The sequence below is a fragment of the Vulpes vulpes genome, chromosome 14, assembly GCF_048418805.1.
Source record: "Vulpes vulpes isolate BD-2025 chromosome 14, VulVul3, whole genome shotgun sequence".
NCBI classification, from domain to species: Eukaryota; Metazoa; Chordata; class Mammalia; order Carnivora; family Canidae; genus Vulpes; species Vulpes vulpes.
Genome location: NC_132793.1, coordinates 11,417,528 through 11,439,851, shown reverse-complemented (window position 1 = coordinate 11,439,851; position 22,324 = coordinate 11,417,528). Strand labels below are relative to the sequence as shown.

Here is a 22,324-nt window from a genome sequence, read left to right as displayed (position 1 = left end):
TGTTTCCGGACAACTATTCTTCTGTCACTTTCAAGAGCTTACACTTCCTCTTCCTAAATCAAAAGGAATAAAAAACTGTGACTCAAAATCTCAGTATGGCCAAATGTATCCTAATCTTACAGAAGCAACCTCTACATAGTCAAGAACACAGGCTCTAGGGAAATTAAAAAAAAAAAAAAAAAAGCAGGCTTGGATTCAAATTATACCTCAAACCTCTCACAAGTTCTGTGACCTTGAATAAATTATTTAACCCCTCCCAGCCTTGATTTCCTCATCTGTAAAACAACTGCATGTCACGGAAGTAGGGTGTTTTAATAGGATAATATGTAAAACAAACCTACAGAAAAGGCTCAACTAATGGAAGCAGCACCTGCTGCCACTGTCAAGTTGGGACACAGGAAGATAGGCCGCTGAACTAGAATGGAAGAGTAAAAGGAGAGAGAGACAGAGAAAGGGACGCCTGGGTGCCTTAGTGGTTTAGCACCTGCTTTCGGCCCAGTGCATGATCCTGGAGTCCTGGGATCAAGTTCCACATAGGACTCCTTGCATGGAGCCTGCTTCTCCCTCTGCCTGTGTCTCTGCCTCTTTCTCCGTGTCTCTCATGAATAAATAAAATCTTTTAAAAAGAGAGAGCAGAGTGAGAGAGACAGAGACAGAGAGAGAGAGAAAGCTAGCCAGCTTTCTACACTTCTGTTTCTACAACCAGAAATGCAAACTACTGACCAATATAGTCAATTCTGGGAAGCAGGCTTTCTCAGACACTACAGTTCCTATGTCACAGGACTGAACAAGAGGTGGGGGGGGGGGGGTGGACTCACAGAATTAGGTGGGTTAAATGTTTCACTTTGTCACCCTCTGGTTAGCTAAAAATGTGCAGCCTACGGGAAGAAATCAAGAATTACCTTGTGCATTGAAAGACACAGAAAATAACCTAAAAAGATTTTAAGACAGGTATGGTGATTCTATCAACATTCAGAATATAAAACTAGGGTGACATGGCCCAGGTAATTTTTCCTCCAAAAACGTGAATTTACTTATCAAAAAGTTTTATATAGCCCCCTTCTTTTTCCAAAACAATTCAGTCCTAAAGCCATTAGGTGGGGTAAAGCAAGGGAGGTGTCTGTGCTGAGGTGTCCAGGGAAAACACAATGGGTCACAAGGGGATGCCTAAACAGGCAGGATGAGGGCTGCCCTGCATGCAGCATCAGACCCAGGAAGGGTGAGGAGGGCATCTAGCAGGAAAGAGGGGGGTGCCAAGGTCGGGGTGCCACAGCCCAAGCAGGGGTGAGAGGAGTGCCTGCCTGGGAAGAGGAGCAACCTGGTCCAAGGTGTGTGAGCCCAAGCAGCATAGAGAGGACACTCATGCTGGCAAATGGGCTGGTGCAGGGTGTGGGAGCTTAAGTGCGATCAGGAGGGAGGAGAGCCCAGCAAGGGGAATTGAACTGTTTGGGGTGAGAAGAATGTCCAAATACAGACTGGGGATATAAAGCATACAAGGGATTGATCAACTAGGTAAGTGTATTAAGAAAAATGGGAGCTAAGATTCTCACTGAGAGAGAAAGGAATTACAAATATGGAAAGAGAAAACTAGACTGAACCCTGAGGTGTTAGATTTAAATTGCAGGTATTGATGTGAACTCCACAATTTCCCATTTACATGTAGAAATACAGATGTCGATGTGCATAGCTTTATATATTGAGGCAAGAAGCCTTAACACTCCAATAGCAATGAGTGCCCCCAGTACCCAGCTCTTGGCTTCTGAATATCCATTCTTCATTGAAAATAATCAAAATTCTTTGGAAAATAGCTGATTCCAGGTCTGGGATAAGGAAGGCACAATGCGCCTAGAACAAGTTGTTATGCCAGAAAGTAAAAATGTGACTCTGAATTTAATTTTTTTAGTCTAAAAGACATTACTGGGGCAACTGGCAACACTCTGATGGGGGCTGAAGGATTAAAAGGCCATAAAGTATCAATGTTAATTTCTTAACTTTAATGGTTGGCTGGTCTTTTGTTGAAATAACCTTGTTTGTTGAAAAACATAGTCTAGTATTTTTGGGGTGATACGAAATCATGTCACCAAATGGTTCAAGAAAAAGTCAATGTACTATAATCGCACAAAACTTTTTAAAAATCATTTTTAAAAAGTCTCATACATTTAACCAAATTACGTCACAATTTTGTCTTATAGACAGTTCTGCTATGATGCTTATTTTGAAAATGCACATTTGTTCCAAGACAAGTGATATATGACAACAATGAGCATAATTGGAATTTCACGTTTACTTATGTGCAATTTCACCCATAAAGAACATGCAGAAAACTACACCCCACTACACACACACACACACACACACACACACTCATGCACATGCACATACCCCAAACATCTACCAGCTACCTCACTTCATCAAGCAAGTGTCCTACACACATCTGACATTACAATGTTTGGTACTGTTATCAATCCTCCTTTCACCCACTACATAATAACTCACAAGTTGGCTGTCTTGATGCCCACATCCAAGAGCAAATTTCAGGTCTTTTTCAAAGTAAAGTACCCATTTTTTTTAAATGTTATTTATTTATTTCAAAGAAAGAGAGAGCACAAGCATGAGCCAGGCAGGGGCAGAGAAGCAGATTCCCCACTGAGCAGGGAGCCCAATGTAGGGCTCAATACTAGAACACTGAGATCATGACCTGAGCCGAAGGTAGCTGGTTAACTGATTAAGCCACCCAAGAGCCCCTAAAGTGCTCTATTTATGGTTTTTCTTAACCATTTAAACAGGTATAAACCTGTGCTCGGTTTTCATTAGTATCCTTTTTCATTAGGTTCCTTTTTTTTTAATGAGTCACTAATAAAGTTTTTGAGGGTTGTGTACCTAAATTCACTTTTTCCATAAGTTCTATAGCTTTTATTTACCAATTTTGTGGACATGGTGATTTTTAGGAATGCCTAAGTCACATTACAGCAGAACTAATTGTATTTAATTTAGCCACCTTTACAAAGACTAACTTGCATGACATTCATGGTGTCCCTATTCTGTATGTATTAGGTACCTTAAAAAAAGAGGGTAGAAAAAGAAAAGATGACATTCAGTTGCAACCTAAATTTCCAGCAATTCAGAAAGATTCTGAATTTTCATCCTAATGTTTCAAAAAAACTAGAAAAACCCAGTCAGCCTAGAGAAAGCCATACAAAATTAACTATAATTCCTTTAGCTATAGAGGGCACACTGTGTCACATAGCTACATTTGAAAACACTAGGGAAATAATGACAGCAATGTGTATGTTTAATGTGGCTGCAGCAACCCAACCAACTCCTTTTGTTTTGATCTGCTCTGACTTACCTTTGACTTCTCAGTTATTCAAACTTTAGTTACTTCTGACAAACTAAAGAAAAAATACCACACTGGAGAAAAATAATCCGAAGTACAAGATTTCCAAGAAAGCCTTGATTTCTACTTTGCAGAATCCAATCAATGGAGAAACTAGATCAAATATTACACTTTCACATTAAGTTAGCCACCCTGGTGTACAATTTCATGAAATTTTAAATCTTCTACTTAATTTTATTAATAATATTTAGGAACAAGATTAAATCAACTTGACACCAAAGGGGCTGCAATTTCCTATCAGGTTTTTTGCCTATCAGTAAACATAGCAAGTATAGCCTTCCTTTCAAGAATTCCCTTGCTAGAAATAATCTTCTAGCAAGACATTATGTTTAGTTATAGTGAGGGGAAACACAGAACTAACCAGAAAAAGATGTTACAGCAGAGAAACTGCAAAAGGTTATTCCAGCACAAAACGGCACTGACTAAATTGCTACCACTCTTCTAAAAATCAATTCTCTCAGACTAACAATTCCTAAGCAGCAAAATTTTCAAATATCTGAGTGTATCTAAAGATGAATAGGAGACGAAGAAATGAAAACACTTGTGATGAAAACATGATTACAAATAAATTATTGTAACTTTATCATTGTTGAAGTTCATTTAATAGTTTAAAAATATTGTTCAACAGAACAAGGGTGGTAACATTTGTGAGATTCTAATTACACATGCATGATTCATTCCGGAATGTTTCTGATGACACAAACTTACATAAATAATCTACTGGTAAGTTTATTCAGCTATCACAATGAAGAGTCAGTTTTTCACACATACAATACAACCCAAAACTATAGCTCTAATCTATGCAGACTGTTTAACTATTTTAATTATAAAACTATTAAATTAACAGAATAATACTAAAATTAAATCAGTGGTAGTAATGTTTAATTCGTGGATACTGGGGAATGTTACTAAGCACAAACCGTAAAATCTATGCCAAAACAAGTCCTCTTTAAAAGAGGTATTTTTCCCATTTTCCCTTGCAAGCTTTGTACTTGGCTTTGGTCAAAGCTGACATAAATAGCTACAGAAATTAGCAATATATTCTCAGGACAAAAGGCCATGGAAGCCAAAAGAGCACAGGTGGTAGACAAGCTAGCAGTATTGTTCTGTTCCCAGCACTCCTGGCCCCCCCACCCCCACGCCTCTGGCTTCAGCATCCTTAGCCACAGCACCTGCTCTTGAAGCTCAGCAGAACTTCCAGGTAACACCACAACATGGGAAGATTTATCCTTTGCAAACATGCTGACCCTTGTTCTTCTAGCTCTAAATTCTGAGGGTTCTAATGAACAGGGTCACGGAAAAAATTAAATCCTCCAGAAACTTCACCACAATCAACTGCTTCAGCCCTGGTCTAGTACATACCTGTTCAGGGGAGCTGGTAACCCAGCAGGAAATTTCCTCTTTCCTCTCCAGTCTCTACTCCAACTGAGCACTGTGATCAAGGGACTAGGGAAGGGGAAGGGCATAGTGATCTGGTGAATATCTAACTAGTACCAAGACTTGCAAACACATGACAATATATCTCCTTTATCGTTGCAATAATCCTGCATTTATATACTGCTCATCTTCCCTTTTTACATATTAAGAAACACACTCATTTAAGTAACTGGCATCAAACAAAAATTAAATTGAACTATCCAAAAGCTTTACAAATTTGGTTACTAATTAACCTAACCCTATTCTTTTTTGTGGGTTTTCTTTTCTTTCTTTTTTTTTTTTTTTTTAAAGATTTTATTTATTTATTCATGAGAGACGCACAGAGAGAGGCAGAGACACAAGCAGAGGGAGAAGCAGGCTCCATACAGGGAGCCTGATGCGGGACTCGATCCCGGGACTCCAGGATCACGCCCTGGGCTGAAGGCAGGCACTAAACCATTGAGCCACCCAGAGATCCCCTGTGGGTTTTCTTTTTTTGGAAGGGGGGGGGGGTCTTTGGGCCCTTTTACCTTTTATATTCTTCATAAATACAAAAGTCACATCAAAAAATTACCTTTGTTCATGGGGGTCCACTATACTGTTTACTCTGCTTTTGTATAGGTTTGGAATTTTCTATAAGATAAAATAATTAAGGAAAAGATCTCGAATTTATTTTTTTTTATAAGATCTCAAATTTAAAGCTGAACAAAAATGTAGCTCTTTAAGTTAATTGCCAAATGGAATTCAAATAAATCCAAATTTTCTAATTCATGCAAATCTTAAGATTTCTCGATACTTAAAACCAGAATGAAAAAGCCAGGCAAGCCAACAATGAAACAGAAAATCAAGCCAACACCAAAAAAAACATTTCACTTCCCCTCTCACATTCTCTCTCCCTCTCTGTCACATACACACACACACACACACACACACACAGCACAATGAAGGTTTCTAGTTGTGCCTTCCAGACAAAACAACTGATGGGTGTTGGCCTAGCACTAACTGGCTCAAGCTTTTTTTTAAAAAAAACATTTTATTTATTTATTCATGAGAGACACAGACTGACAGAGGCAGAGACACAGGCAGAGGGAGAAGCAGGCTCCTCGCAGGAAGCCCGATGCGGGACTTGATCCTGGATTCCGGGATCGTGACCTGAGCCAAAGGCAGGCGCCCAACCGCTGAGCCACCCAGGCATCCCAAGCTCAAGCTTTTATTGAAAACATCATTTTAGCAATAGAGACAAGGTTATTTCCACCTTCCACCCAGTAGCATGAAGCACAAGAGCTAGTTATTCATGAACAACAGGCACACCATCCATATGGACTTTCAGTTTCAGAAAGTGTTTTATCTTCACCTCTCCCTGGATGAAGTAAAACATAAAACAATTTCTCAGGTCCTAGACAAAAACTACCTCTCCAATTAAAGACTGGCAAGCATATTCACAGCATAAAGGTATAACTTTTATAAATTTGAAAACACCAAAGCCATTAACCTAAATACTTTCCTAATTAAAAACAGAAACATGTTCCTCTCAATAGATGACAATTATTGTAGCTGCCCCATCCTAAATCAGGACTGATTGTTTTCCTATGTTTATCCTTTTTTTCATCTAACTGTCAAGTTTAGGTGTAAGACAAACCATTAATAAATTCATCTGTGACTTATAATTCCAAAGCATTATCACACTCATACTACATAAAATACAAAGCGCTTAGAAGGGTTAAAATCCTTGCTGAGTACAAAACGGGCAAAACTTAAAACTCCTACTTATCATCTACCTGCAAACCAGGCCCAACATAACAAAACATCAGACTGCGCTGAGCATAATTAATCTAAAACTATGCTATGATTCAATTATAACGAACATATTTGCAAATCCATTGTTTTTTCTTCATCCTTTTAGTTCCTCACCTTGAAACTTTTCACATACCGAAACGGAACTGGCTAGTTGTCCTCTTCAGCACCTCAGATCTGTCCACCTCTACTTCACCTCCTGACTTCACAAATACTGACTGAGCACCTACTGTGTGCCAAGAGTGTTCTAGGCAGGAATACAACAATGATCAAGGAAGATAAGTCCCACCCATTTAACACTGAATTAGAGGTCTGATGATGGGCAGGAGTATAGGAGTTAGCCAGTAAAAAGGAAAAGGAGAGAGCCTAGTCAATGCTGGAGGGATAGGAGAGGAGTGGCATAAATGAGGCTGAAGAGGCAGGTAGAAGCCAGATCATGAAAGGCCTTACAAGTTACAATAGGGGGTCTGATTCTATCCCAAGAGTAATGAAAGTCACTGAAGGGTAGGAGACCAATTGAGCATGTCTGACAAATGCCTTATGAGCACCTATTCAGTGCAGACTTGTACTCTAAAACCAACACTCTTCAGGGTGGAAGAGGCCTAGGCATGTAAATGCATCCCTCCTCCATTGGTCCAGAGAGCACTGGTGTTATAAAGAAACTTCAGGTCACTGCTTACCACCATCACCATAACTCCATTCTGGAGATAAACAGCAGACACATTCCTTGTAAATATGACCACCACCAAAAACAGGCACAACCAATGAGCCCAATGGGGTTAGAGATTAAATGTGTTTTCAAGAATTTCTTAAAAGCTTTTTTGTTGTCATAAATATCTACAGTTAAATTATATTCACTATTATTTCTAGAAATTAAGGAATGTTAACACCAAGTGAACACTGGTTGAACTGACTGAACTGACCTTCAATTAAACACACCCATCCAGGAGTATAAAATCACTCAAAATTGAAAATTTCTTACTACAGGGAAGCTGTACTCCTTAGCTGAAAAGTTAAAAGCAACAGAGCTATGGTGTTTACTTCATTCATCACTGAACCCCCAACCCTACCACACTGTAGGGGGTGTAACATACAGAGGTTAAATTAATGAAGTTAGCTCTAATAGCCAGATCAAGCAAATGAAAAGCCAAGTTTATATATTTTTTTCTTTTATCACAAGCCTCAAAACATAAACATTTTCTAAGTACCCACCTGTCCTTAATCACTACCATTATCACTCACATTTAGACAAATACATTTGCAATTCAGCTGGTACCAAGGACAAAAAAAATAATAAATTGCCATATTTTACCTTGAAGTACAGGAGTTCAGCAGATTTCACAAATTAGATTTTTCTATACTCCTCATTCTTTAGCACTCTTTCATTTTCTGATAATGTTATGAAGGAAATAGGGAAAAAACCCTGTGCTCGCATCACACATCTCCCACTTCATGCAGAGACCATCCTGGCAGCCTGTTCTTCACCTCCACCTCCAACTGCACCTGCCACCCTATGCCGTTTACCGGGAAGCACGGGGAAACAGAATGCTCTGGTGAATAAGGAATTACCAATTTTCTCCAAATCAGAAGACAGAAAAAAAAAAAAAAAAACAACCCATGCTTGAGACCAAATTCAGTCATGCCTCCGTGTCTTTCATTCTCAGTAACAAAATACAAAAGGTGCTGGTTAATGGAGATTTGAGATTTAAAAAAAAAACGCCAAAAAAAAAAAGCCAAGTGAAACTTACTTTTCCCTATCTTAAGAGTCATCAGCCCCTTTAATTTCTATATGGAAAATAATGAGTCCAGTGTTTCATTAACTACATTCACCAATCTATAATATTTTCCAAATTTCTCTTCTATGACATATGTTTAATCAGTATACTGTATTGTCTCCAACACCAAAAATTTGGTGTCTCAACATCTGGCCTTGCCTTACGTGGACTTTCAGAGAACTGCAACTAAAAGCAGAAAATATTTGTTATATTTCAGTCCTATTAGACAACATAATTAACAAACAAAAAACAAATAAGATTTGGACAGGCCCACTTCCATCAGAAAAAGAAAAAAAAATCACAGGCCCATTCTAATACTTGAAACAGTTAACACAATCCACAGACCAGGTTGAGTGTGGCAAAATAGTATCCATTTTAAAGATTTTATTTGTTTGAGAGAAAGAGAAGGCACAAGCAGGGAGGGGGCAGAGGGAGAGCATCTAAGGGAGACTCCCTGCTGAGTGCAGAGCCCAACTCAGGGCTGGAATCTCACAACAGGGAGATCATGACCTGAGCTGAAACCAAGAGTCAGAGGCTAGACTGAGCCACCCAGGTGCCCCAAAGAGCAACTATCTTAAAGACAGAGTCAGAAACCAAGCAACCAGCATCAACCTAAAAGAGGTTTAAGAGCAAGATAAACCAAAAACCCTTGATTCCTGCTTCCTTAATAATCAGATCAGTAGTAGCTTGTGCAAGAAATGCCTTTTGGTAACTTAAAGCATTTAGAAGTGCCTATCAGACCCTCACGGGCAGAAGTGGTAATGAGCACATTGTAGGGGAGCAAAAGTTAAGTGATACTTAACGGAGTAGTACTTTTTTTTTTTAAGTACAAACTAAAGAAAAAAAGATAAATTAAACCTCATTAAAATTAAATACTTGTGCACATCAAAAGACACTATCAAGGGATCCCTGGGTGGCGCAGCGGTTTGGCGCCTGCCTTTGGCCCAGGGAGCGATCCTGGAGATCCGGGATCGAATCCCACGTCAGGCTCCCAGTGCATGGAGCCTGCTTCTCCCTCTGCCTGTGTCTCTGCCTCTCTCTCTCACTGTGTTCCTATCATAAATAAATAAAAATTAAAAAAAAAAAAAAAGGCAAAAGACACTATCAAGAGAGTGAAAAGACAACCCACAGAAGGGGAGGAGATATTTGCAAACCATACATCTGGTAACAGTCTAACATTCAGAATATATAGACATCTTCTCACAACTCAGCAATGGACAATTCAATTTAAAAAATGGGCAAAGGACCAGAACAGACATTTCTCCAAACAAGATACACAAATGGCTAATAAACACATGAAAAGATGCTGATCATTTGTCATTAAGAAATGTAAAGCAAAACCACAATGAGCTATCATTTCACACCTACTAAAATCCCTATACATTAAAAACAAAAACAAAAAACAAACATAAAAAATGGAAAATAACAAGTGTTGGCCAGGATGTGGAAAATTGGAACCGTCATCCACTGCTGGTGGGAAAACGGTGTGCAGCCACTGTGGAAAAGTCAGGCAGTTCCTCAAAAAATTAACTAGAATTACCATATTATCCAGCAATTCCAATCCTAAATATATACCCAAAAGAACTAAAAACAGAGACTCAAACAGATAATTGTACACAAAAGTTCAGAGCAGTATTACTCACATACCCAAAAAGATGGAAACAATTCAAGTGTTCATCAACAGATGAATAAACAAAATGTGGTGGCAGGTACATATGATGGAATATTACCCAGCCATAGAAAGAATAAAGTTCTGATACATGCTATCACATGGATGAGCCTTGAAAAAACTACGAGAGGGTCGCCTGGGTGGCTCAGCAGTTAAGCATCTGCCTTCAGTCCAGGCAAGGCGTGATCCTGGAGTCCCAGGATCGAGTCCCACATCAGGCTCCCTGAATGGAGCCTGCTTCTCCCTCTGCCTGTGTCTCTGCCTCTCTCTCTGTGTGTCTCTCATGAATAAATAAATAAAATATTTAAAAAAAGAAAAGAAAAGAAAAGAAAACATTGTAAGAAGTGAAATAAGCTAGATACCAAAGGACAGTATGATTCCACTTATACAAAGCATCTAGAAAAGGCAAATTCAGAGACAAATTAGATCAGATACTAACAAGGGCTGAGAAAAGAGGGGAATCAGGAATTATCGCTTAATGGGAACAGAGCCTCTGCTTGGGGTGATGAAATTTTTGTAAAGAGCACTGACGGCTGCATAACATTGTGAATGTAATTAAAGCCACAGAATTACACATTTAAATTAATACATAGCAAACTTTATGTTATGTATATTTACCCCCAAAGAAACAGCAAGGAAAACAAGTACAAAGTATTGTGGAGCAAAATGAATTCAAAGTCACTTCAAAATCAGGATTAAGAGAAGAAGCCATCCTTTCCCTAAAGTAAATGCAATCCAACAACGAAGAGTCTGGGTAGATCAAGACAATAGTACCTTCATTCATTCCATTAAATGTTTAAGTGCATACAATGTGCTAGGCACTATTCTAGGCATAAGAAAATCATAATTCAGAAAACTTTCCTATCACTACTTTATAGACTAGGAGGATATGGATAAAATGAGTTTTTCCTAATAAATTAAAAGATTAAATGATTTTAATGTACACAGTTTCATGTAATAAGCACACCAAAAATCCTAAATTGGTCCACATGGTTTAACTTCCTTAAAGTTCCTTGCCAATTTGTCTTCTTCTAAACTGGAATACAAGATTTTTCTTTTTTTTTAACTATAACGACCACTGTGCAGCATTTGGGAAAATACTATTTTCTTTCCTCTTTTTTTTTTTAAATAAACAATTTTTTTTTATTTGACAGAGAGCACAAGCAGGGGGAGCAGCAGGCAGAGGGAAAGGGAGAAGCAGGCTCCCCGCTGAGCAGGGAACCCAATGCAGGGCTAGATCCCAGGACCCTGAGATCATGACCTGAGCAAGGGCAGACACTTAACCAACTGAGCCACTCAGGTGCCCCAGAAAATGCTATTTTCTGACCTTCACAAGACAATGGTCTAACGATCAGAAAATATAGGGGTGCCTGGGTAGCTCACCCAGTTGGGTGTCCAACTCTTGGTTTTGGCTCAGGTCCATGATCTTGGGGTCATGGAATCAAGCCCCCACATTTGGGCTCCATGCTCAGCAGGGAGTCGGCTTGGGATTCTCTCTCTCCCTCTGCCCCTCCTTCCATGTGCGCGCTCTTTTTCTCAAATAAATAAATAAAATCTTTTTTTAAAAAAAGAAAATAGATACATTACAAGCCTGAGTATAATTTAGGCCTGGTGCCTAAAAGCAGAACTCTTCAAAATGGGATAATTAGCAGGTTTAGGAGGAAAAAAAATAGCCTTTTCCCATCTTTCTGAGCGAATGGTTTTTCAACAATGAGACCTGAGCAAAAGGTTTAACTATCTATTAATCATACTTTTAGGACCACCTGGAAGGTGAAGAAAACAGTTCCCTTCTTGCAATATCTACATGTTTTACAGCTCTTTAATAAAAAATAATAGTCATGCTCACTGGCATGGCCTAGATTAATTTAAGTTTTAAAATACAACACTGAGCCTCCCTACAATCCATGCCTGCCTGTGCCTGACACTCTACAGCATTTTCATCACCATAATTAGGCCACGAATTGCCTCAGAGAACTGTTCATAATTGATGACTGTAACTAAGGCAACTCAGAAACAATGACCAGGTTCCCTTCTAGTCGTTGCAAAGTACCTGGGTGTCTGTAACCTGGGAAGGAGGAGTAATAATACCTAGAGTCTAATAACTGCTTACTCAAACTAATGAAAGGAGTGGGGACAGGGGCATGGGAGAAGAGATGGTACTTTAAATGATCAGTGGGACTCCCAGGTGCCCCAGGGACTCTCTATGCATCATAGGTGCTTTAAAAGGGAATTTACCCACTTCCTTAAGTGCCTGGGAAAACACTGCATTCAGGGGATCAGCAGGAGGCCTGAGTGTTCTTCAGGATAAAGCCACAATATAAAAAAAAGAACTTACTGGGTCAAAATGTAATATTCATTTTCACTTAACATCCAATTACCTAGAGGACTGAGGATGGGGCAGGAGCTAATGAGTCCAGGGCTCTCCCTCACACTTAAAAGCCAAAGTGTGAAACTAGGGAAAGAATGGATTTAGCAGATTAAAACTTAAAAGGATTTCCCCAAGGAAAGAAAGAAAGAAAGAAAGAAAGAAAGAAAGAAAGAAAGAAAGAAAAGAAAAGAAAGAAGAAAAAAGAAAAGGAAAAAGAAGGGGAAAAAATGGCTTTAACATCCCAAAGATATTCATATAAAATTCTTTTTTAGTTTTTTCCCTTGACCAAGACAATACAAGTTTTGTTGCAGTTTTGTTGTGGTTTTTTGTTTGTTTGTTTGTTTTGTCACAGTAATTTCAAACCTATAGAACAGCACAAAAATTCTTTTTAGGGCAAGCGTCCTAAAACAACAGATTGTACAGTGTGAACTTCTCCATCACCCCAAAGAATGCAACCTGGCCATGTGGCGATTCATGGCAACACTTCACCACTTCAGCAGTGTCACAGAAGCCACCGCTCAGCAAATCACCAAAGGTGGGAAACCATGTGAGTGGAAATGCGAATTTTAAAAAGATGGGGAACTATTACTTGACAGAAGTTGTTAGTTCTTCCACTTTCAGGTTCACGCTACACTTGCTTATTAGACCCCTGTAACCTCAAATCCAAAAGGAACTGGAGAATCTCTACTATCATCCGTGTCCTCCGTTTACAGAGAGCAAAGCTGAGGTAACGCTTCATATCTAGTTCCTGGTAAAGTCGGACCAGAGCCCTGGTCCCCCCAGCTCTGGGGAGCAGGAGCATGAGAACACAGAGGATGTCTCCCATTTACAAATAATCATTATCAACACAGAGCTTGATGTCAAGCTCTGTGCTAAGTCCTTTTACACAGTATCAGACTGTGTAGAAGAGAGAATCTTCCACTTGGTAGGTGAGAAAACTGAAAATAACTTGCCCGAGGGACCTGGCTGGCTCAGTCAGTAGAGCAAGTGACTCTTGATCTCAGGGTGGCCGAGTTCTAGCCCCACATTGGGTGTAGAGCCTACTTAAAAGTAAAAAAACACTTTTAAAAAAAATCTGCCCAGTCTGCCACTCTCCCCACTCATGCACTCGCTGTCAAATGAATAAATTAAAAAAAAAAAAATCTGTCCATTGGGTGGGTTGATTCGAACCTAGGTCTGGCTGGTTTCAAAGCTAATGTTCACTCTTATTCCACAGTCCTTACCATGGCTATAGGGTCCTACACAGCCTAAGCCCTCCCACCTTTCGGAATCCATTTCCTCCCACTCTTCCATCACTTAAAAAATCCAGTCAACCTTCACTCAAAATCACCCTTGCCTCTCTACTTTTACCTGTGCTGGATGACCACTGCCCCCCTCAATCCCTACCCTGCCCACCACCCCCAAACTTGTGAGTGACTCATTCTACACATTCAAGGCAAGTATCACCTCTTCAATAAGGCTTTCCCTAACCACTCAATCTAAAACACTCAGTCATTCCTACCACTATCTGAAATCGCCCTCCATATTGGCTGGGCCCCCATTAGGATAATGGGGGCACAATAAGGGCAAAAACCTCTCACTGAAACAAAAGCACAATGATGGCAGAAATGGTCTGCCTTATTCATGTCTAGACTGCTAAATACCCAAGACTATCAGACAAGAGGAAGCACTCAAAAGAAGTACTGGTTGAATAAAGGAATGAATGCCTCTCTGAACTCCCATCTCACTAAGAACAAGTATCACATAATTTAGCAACTTACTACAAACTATCTTCTATTTTCCCCTAGTTGTTTCTTGTGATTAATCTTGTCTTTTCAACCATATTGTGCATGTCTCAGGGATATCTTATAGTTCTCAAGTTTGGGCAAGTTAATGACAACATGGGCTTATATGATCATCTATAAAATGAAAGAAGCAGTCAGAAGTCTAGAATTCAAGTATCTCCCATAGCTAGTAACATAATAGGCAGACACTCAAATGCTAATTATTGACCCATAGATCTCAAATCCATTTTCTCACAACTTTCTACAAAAATACACCTACTGTACAAAGGCAGGCACACTTTTACTCAGCTAGTATTATCAGAAACCTAAATAACGGCCCTTATGCTAGTAGGCCATGCAGTCCTGCCTCCTCTCAGGACCGCCCTATTAACCTCTTTTAAGCCACACCCAACCTGTTTGCTTCTGATTATCCTTTATCTTAACCAGTGTTAACTTCCAGTTTTCTGTATTTCTTTGACAGGTCTCAGCAGCACCATATTCCTTATTTCTTGCTTGCTCAAGTTCTGTTTTATATGGCTGGATGTATCCAACAGATTTTCCAAGATCAAAAAAGCTGCAAAATTAGGGAAGTCAGTATTTGGCTTCTAGTGCTTTGGAATGTCTACTCTCCTGAAGAGTTCTAAAGACTCATCGCAACACAGAGACCCTCTTTCCTGGTAATTTATTATATGTTGTTCCCACTGGCCTGTCGAGCTCGGGCTCCGGAGGTGAGGGGAAAATGTCAGGAGATTAGAGCAGAATCATCTACTGGCTACACGACTGACGGCCTGGAACAGTAACTGATACTGTTTGAAAACTGCTTCTAAAGATTGTCCAAGATTAGCATATTTTCACCGTTAAAGAAGCCTCAACTGCAAACCCAGACCTTGTTTCCAACATAGCAAAATTTTGCAGGAAAGACATAAAACATCACTGAAGTCTTGGTCAAACGTGTGCTGTTTGGTTTTAAAACTTCAACTTACTCCCTAAATATGGTTTTCTTCTAAGAAGACTAACACGACTCAGAAAATGTTTGAGCAAGTGTGTGTGCTCACAAGCGTGTGGGAGGTGAAGATCTTTAACAGGATGAGGTTTTTTGTTTTTTGTTTTTACTTTTTTACAATAAAATAACCCACATTCTACCACTTGTATATCCTTCCACCAAAGCTCAAGAACTTTGGCACTGAGGCACTTAAAGGGCATTTTCATGTGAGGAAGAAAAAAAAAGAGGCTGTTTTCATACTAAACGGTGGGGAATCTGAAATTTTCCTGTAGTTGTTAGAAAAAGTTGTATTTGATTACAAAAAACATGTATCTTATCTGAAATCATAGGTCCAATATCTGCACAGAATGTGAATGAATTATCAACTTTCTGTATATAAAAACATCTCATTAAAAGTTTGGCTAAGTTGCTAATTATTGCAGTTCTAGTTTTTCAAACAGCTTTGAGTTTTTGCCAATTTTAAGATCGGGGAATCAAGTGACTTGTTCAAGGTCATTTGGTCAAATCAGGTAGGATTAGAATTACTAGTTCCTGCCTCCCAAAAGCCAGTTGTAAATCAAACTAAGCAGGCCAAAAGAGAAAAATCACTCCCCATTTCCTTTCCTCAATAATCAAAGAGCAAAAGAAAAATCAATTTAAACGACAGAACTTCAATTAATAAATTTTCATCAATCCACAGACTAGTACCTCTAACCAGGCATAGGCACCTACCCTCTCAAAATCAGTAACTTCTCTATAACCTGCCCATCTGATGGCACCATAAATTTATTAAGATGCTTTTCAATCAGAACTTCATATGTATATCTATAATATCACTTCTCTATCTTCTAAAAGACCTGGTCAGACTGGAATATGGATATACTCTGAGCTGTCAGGTTTCTTTCTTTCTTTCTTTCTTTCTTTTTTTTTTTTAAGTTAAAGGATCATAAATAAGTTCAAAGTTTTCTTCAGAACTCTAAAAGGAATAGGGAGAGTTCACCAGGACAAGTGAAACAGTGATTAAGTGAGAATCGGTCAGGCTGTGGCTGGGAGAGAACTAGAGAGAACTAGAGAGAAGAGGCACAGATGCATCTTCATCACCATATCAGCTTCCTCCTCCATTTCAAATCTACCATCTCCATTTCTCTTTCTTTTTCTTTTTTTTAAGTGAGTGGGGAGTTCAAGGCACTCCCCACCCTGAGATCAAGAGTCGGAGGTTTAACTGACTGAGCCACCCAGACACCCATCCACATCACACTTCTGACCCATCCTTTTCATTTCCACTTTCAAATTGCTGATGTAAAACACTACTTTTTAATTAGTAACAAAAATGTAATCTTCAGTGAAGCCATATTTTGAAATCACTAACTGGTTTGGGACAAGGATACTGAGAGCACTCTGTATTTGTTACAAACACACTATAGTTGTATTTAGTAACACTCCTCACATCCAATTTTCTAAGTCAAATGGCACCATCACCCCCTTTTCAGATGACCCTCAAGTCCAGGAAAATTTCCCTTTGCTCTCAGACTATAGATCACCAATATTAAGAGCTGGCATTAGATCTGAAAAATACTAAGTGAATGGGTAGGCTGACATTGTGGCTGAACTATATCATATATGAACAACTTTATAACTAACATGATTTTTCTCTTATCTCAAATTCAATTCAAGTCTACCTATTTCTGAATACAGCTGTAATATACTCTTTGGAGTGATTTCTCTTTAGGCCCTTGAGCAAAACAGGGTCACAGGGTATACAGAGCAAATCAAAAGCAGGACTGGAAAAAATTAAACCCGGAAGGAAATGTAAATCTAACACTTTCCAATATGCCAGAAGTCAGAGTTGTCATTATTTGAAATGAATTAGGTTGAGCTATTATCACGCTGCCTCTATACAACTGTTTTCGACCTACAAAAAAAACAGAAATTTCCTATGGCTCAACCTAGTATTATTTTCTAAGCTCATTTTAATAATTGTCTCAAATTAAGGTCTTTGCAACCCAAAGCACATAAACCCTTAATATTTCTCTAGATTACCTTAACCTTTGGAAAGATTTGCCACCCCACTGCCCAAGGCTGGTCGTTTGAAAATTTTAAGTCTATTAGCAGGAAAGCTAAGAGAAAAAAAACAACAGCAACAACAAAAAGACCCACCAAACTGCTGAATGCATGAACCCTAAAGCCATTCCACATCTTTTTTACGGCTTGGCTTTCCCACTAACAGAATCTGAATCCTAAGCAGATCTGCCCTTTAGGGGACTTCTGTTTGTGAAAACTTGAGAGCTTTGCATCTTTTTCACTCATCAGTGATACAAGAATCTGTAGATGCCCATCACTTTACACTGGGGTTCCAATGACCTAAAAAAAAAAAAAAAAATCTATCCTTCAGGAATTTTAACGAAGTTACTAAATTCCATTTCTGCTGGGGAATCTGGCTTGAAACCTTTCTAATCTAAAGGGTGGTATCACCATCCCAGTGGGATCATTCTGCCATTTGGATATGGCTGATTTATGTACAAACAACTGAATTAACCAGTCACTTGGAAGTGGTTATGGCTTCAAGACAGCATCTAGGTCCAAATCTATCTTTTCACACCCATTGTTATTATGTCTAATATCCAATATACTAATGACCTCTTTTCTCAATTAGTTTCACTAATTACACACCTGTTCTTGTTCTGCCAAAATTCCTATCTCCTCATCTGATCCATCAGTCCACATGCTATATACTCCACCAGAGGGATCCTTTTCCCTCAGATACTTCATAAACTGTTAGGGCAATCTGATGTTGCCTATTCTATCTTCCCAGATCTAGTTTATAGTACAAATCATCAATATTATAAGTGAAATATGCTCCAAAAAAAAAAAAAATCAGGAGAGAATCTCCTGCTCTATCTGGAAATTTCTCTATTCAGCTAGTTCAGTGTTGACAGGTCAACAGAGAATGGCACTAGTCATTACTACAATCCTAAAGGGCATTCCCCTATAGTTAAACCATCAACCCTTTCCTAACATCCAAATGACCCAGACTTTTTACAGCAGAATTTACTCTCCTTGTCCCAGCCCCAACGGCAGCTTCGGGTCTTTTTTTCACCCTGAACCAAGGTTTTCTCTAGAGCCCGTGGTGATGCTATGCCAGGCAAATACATTCATTAAACCTTTATTTCTCAAAAGTTACATATAATAACTGCTTAAAAAAAAAAAAACTCTCTATGCATCATAGGTGCTTTAAAAGGGAATTTACCCACTTCCTTAAGACCCTATGAGGTGTGGATTTATACTCCCATTTTACAGAGGAGAAAGGCTGAGGCTTAGTAACTTGCCCAAGGTCATAAAGGGCAGGGATGTGAATCCAAGTCTGACCTCAGTGTCCTCTGACCTTCACTCTCACGCTGTCTTTCCTTCCAATCTCTTTCTTCATGTCCTCAATGTCTGCTCTGTGGTCTTAACAAAGTCTATGCTTGGGCAGTGCTCAGTTTTCCCCAGACGGTCTTGCCTTTAAAGGACATGCCTTTGAGAAGAACGAGTACCCATTCCAATTTTTCTCCATGCTCCTCCTTCCCACCTGGCACCATCTCCCCGAGGCTCTTATCACAAATCCTCCTCTAGGGCCAATTTACATGTCCTCTCAGTCCCGAGCAGAGCACAGGATACTGAAGGGCCATCTTCCACCTCAAGACTAGCAGAGGGCAGCAGTGACAGCGTGGAAAGGTCCAGACAGCAGCCTTCCCCGAGTCTTCATTCAGAAGGAAACTGTGGTCGAGGGCCGGAGGGGGTGGGGGAAAGAATTTGGGGAAGGAAAAGAGGTACAGGGGAGGAGATAACAACAAGGGTGTGCCCTTGGGGGAGGTGGGGAGACGGAGATGATGGGGGGGAGGGTGTCACTCGGCGAGGAAGGGGCCACGGGGGGGGGGTGAAGGTGTACGCTGGGGAGGAGGGCCTGGAGGTGGATGGAACGGGAAAGTGGAGGGAAGAAAGGGCAGGGAGGGGGAGCAGGAAACGGTGGCCTCCACCGGGAGGGGAGAAGGAAGGATGGATGGGAACCGGGGAGGTGGGGCGCCGCGAGCGCCGGGGCTCCGCGAGGGGGAGCGGGCGGGCCGGGGGCGCGGGGTCCGCGGAATGCCGGGAACCGGGGCCTCGGGAGACCCGGGCGGGGGGAGCGGGCGGCCGCGCGCCGAGACGCAAGGGCGGGAAAGGGGGCGTCCCGGCGCTGGCGGGGGGCACCGGCGGGCTCCGAGGGGATGGAGTCCCGAGGGCCGGCGTGCGTGGGCGGCCGGCGGGTGCAGAGGGCGGGAAGGTGCCGGCGTCCCCCGAGGCCGGGCGTGCGGGCTCCCCGAGGCCCGGAGCCCCCCGGGCCCGCGGGACCCCCTCCTACCTATGCCGGGCGCCACATAGACGAAGTAGAGCAGCGAGGACGAGAGCGAGAAGAAGAAGAGCGCGGCGAGCAGCGAGCGGCGCGGCAGCCGCAGCAGCCCCCGGCGGACGCGCATGCTGCAGCCGGGCGGCCGCGGGAGAGCCGGGCCGGGCCTGCTCCCGCTCCCGCCGCTCCCCGTCCGCCGCCTCCTGGGCCGCCGCCGCCGCCTGGGCCTCGGCCACCACCACCTCCCGGGCCTCGCGGGCCGCCGCTCCCAGCCGCCGCCTCGCCGCTCCCAGCCGCCGGCCGCCGCGGGCCGGGCCACATGAAGCGGGCGGGGGCCTGAGCGGCCCGGAGCTAGAGCCGCGGCAGAGCCTGGGCGGGGCGGGCGGCGCGGGGGGCGGGGCGGGGGCGGGGCCAGCGCAGCCGGGCACCGTCGCAAAAGAACGGCGCGCGCGCTCGCCGCCGGACCCCCCGGCCCGGCTCCCGCGGCGGAGCGGCGGCCCGCAGGGAACGTCGCCAAATGGCGACAGCCCCTCTTCTGGCGCAGCCACCGCCCAGGCTCTCGGGGAGCGTCGCTCAAGTGCCGGTCGGATCCGCGCACGGGCGCCCCCAGCCCGCGAGCCAAGGGGCCGTCTGCAATGTCTGACGCGGTCGGTCGCCCACTGCGACAGCGGAGATTGTAGGCTTAGGGGCTCGGCGTACACCTTCACTCCTTCATTCGTTCGTTCGTTCGTTCGTTAATTCATTCATTCAATTCACCATTTATTAAAGGCCAGACATAGACCAGGCACTGGGTTTTGGTGCCGGGGATGCTACAGAGGACAAAACAGACAAAATGAAAAACGGTCTTCACGAACGTACACTCAAATACAAGGAGAAAAGGAGACAAATCACTTTATGGTACCGGGTACTGATGAATGATATGAACACAATAACAGGAGAATGTACCGGAGGCAGGCCGGTGTGGTGAAGGAAGGCCTCTGAGCAGGTGACAGGAGATGAGACACAGAAGGGTGAACAGCAGGCACAAAGGCCCTGGGGTTTAAAAGCCTCCTCTGTGCCCAGGTCATCCAAGACCAGCACGGATAGAGTCTAGTGAGGCAAGGAGAACAGCAGGGATGAGGTTAGATCTCTAGGCAGGGTCCACAGCCCACAGAACCATAAGGAGTGTAGTGATAACGGTTATCAATGTGAAGACGTGCATTGAAAGATGCGGGTCTTTACTTATCTCAATAAACTTCCCCAGCAGCCCTGAAATGTGTGCTCTTATTATTCCTGTCGTACAAATGAGGAAACTGAGGCTCCTCGATGGAGAAGCAGTTTGCCCAAGCCTTACAGTAAAAGTGCACATCAAAACTGACCTGTCTCCCAAGGCAGATCTGTGACCACTAGGTGGTAACTTATCTCAGCATTCCCTCCCTCTCCTAATTCTCTTCCTGTAGGCAAATTGGTATCCTACTTCATAGGATACTGTGCGACCACCACCAAAACCATACTCTAAGATCAGCCCAAGGCCAGAAGACCTCCAGAGTCCCTGTAGACCCACGGTGAGGGCCAGAAGAACCAGCCCCAGCTTCAAGAAGTTACCAGCTGAACTGGGGAGGAAAATGTTCCCTGTGTGGACACATCTCAACCTGGAGAGGCTGTCTTGGGATACCAGAAGCAGTCAGGAAGAGAGAGGGCTTTGCAGGGACTCTTTGAGAACCAACAATAATCCTGCTTTCTCTTCCTAAAGTCATTCCTACTCTATTACAGTGTAGAACCTTCAAGCGACACTCATAGAGCCAGACTGTCTATGTTCCCTGACTCCTATCTCTTCCTGTTCTTAGCTAAGTGACTTTAGGCAAGTTACTCAACGTCTCTATGCCTCTCAGTAAAATGGGGGATATTATTAGTAACAACTGCATGGGTTGTTGTAAGGATTTGAGTAATATATGCAAAGCCAGGCACATGGTAAATGCATGTTAGCTCTCACCTGACCAATCCCCTTGGAAATGGTATGGGGCAGAAAAAGCGTAAACAACTAAAAAGAAAAGCAGAGAATTTTTACTCAGATTGGGTTCAAATCTTTTCTTAGTGTCAGCTGGCTGTGTGATGTTAGGCAAGTCACTTACCCCTCAGATTCTATTCACTGTCTGAAAAATGGACCCAGTGATGCCCACCTCCACAGGGATATGATTCGGAGTTAATGAGACAGCTGAGCTAAGGCCCTGACCAGAAATCTCAAACTAGGAATAATAGTTGGAATAATCTGACCCGCAACTACTTTTTGTTGGGCCCACACCATGGTACCTCCCCCACCATGTCTCTAATAAACATTTCAAACATACAGAAAAGTTGAAAGAATAATAGAAGGGACACCTGTACACTCTCCACCTGGATCCAACTATTGTTATCATTTTTCCAGATTTATCTTTCTATATGCCTAAGTCCACTTTCCTACCTCTTACTCCGAATTATTTAAAAGTAAGTTGTTGCTTCACTGGTGGTACTTCATGCAGAAATCCTTTGGCAAACATCCTAAGAAAAATTACATTCTCCTATATAACCACAATAATAATAGCACACCTAAGAAAATGAACAATCATACTATAAAATGTTATGATAGGTAGTGCATTCCCAAATCTCCTCAATTACTTAAAGGATATCTTTTATAGCCATTTTCTCAACAGTATTAAATCAAGGCTTACACGTTGCATTTAGAATTATTTCCATAATATTTATTTACCTACAACAGTAGCTGTACCTTCTTTTCATCATTTCTTTCAACATTTTATTTAAAACATTTTTAATTAAAAAA

General features: G+C 41.8%; 1 protein-coding gene across 2 annotated transcripts in view; it reads right to left on the bottom strand.

Annotated features, from left to right (window-relative positions):
• B4GALT5 (beta-1,4-galactosyltransferase 5) overlaps positions 1 to 19,864 on the bottom strand; it is a 76,398-nt gene extending 56,534 nt beyond the window's left edge. The window contains exon 1 of one of the 2 annotated variants that reach the window (XM_072735585.1): positions 19,543 to 19,864. In XM_072735585.1, coding sequence (XP_072591686.1) covers positions 19,543 to 19,657 — 115 coding nt within the window. In that variant the 5' untranslated portion in view covers positions 19,658 to 19,864. Of the gene's footprint in view, positions 1 to 18,732; positions 18,758 to 19,542 lie in introns of those variants that run through there. The other variant, XM_026014644.2, reaches the window with a different exon arrangement.
• Between the last annotated feature and the right edge of the window lie 2,460 nt (positions 19,865 to 22,324).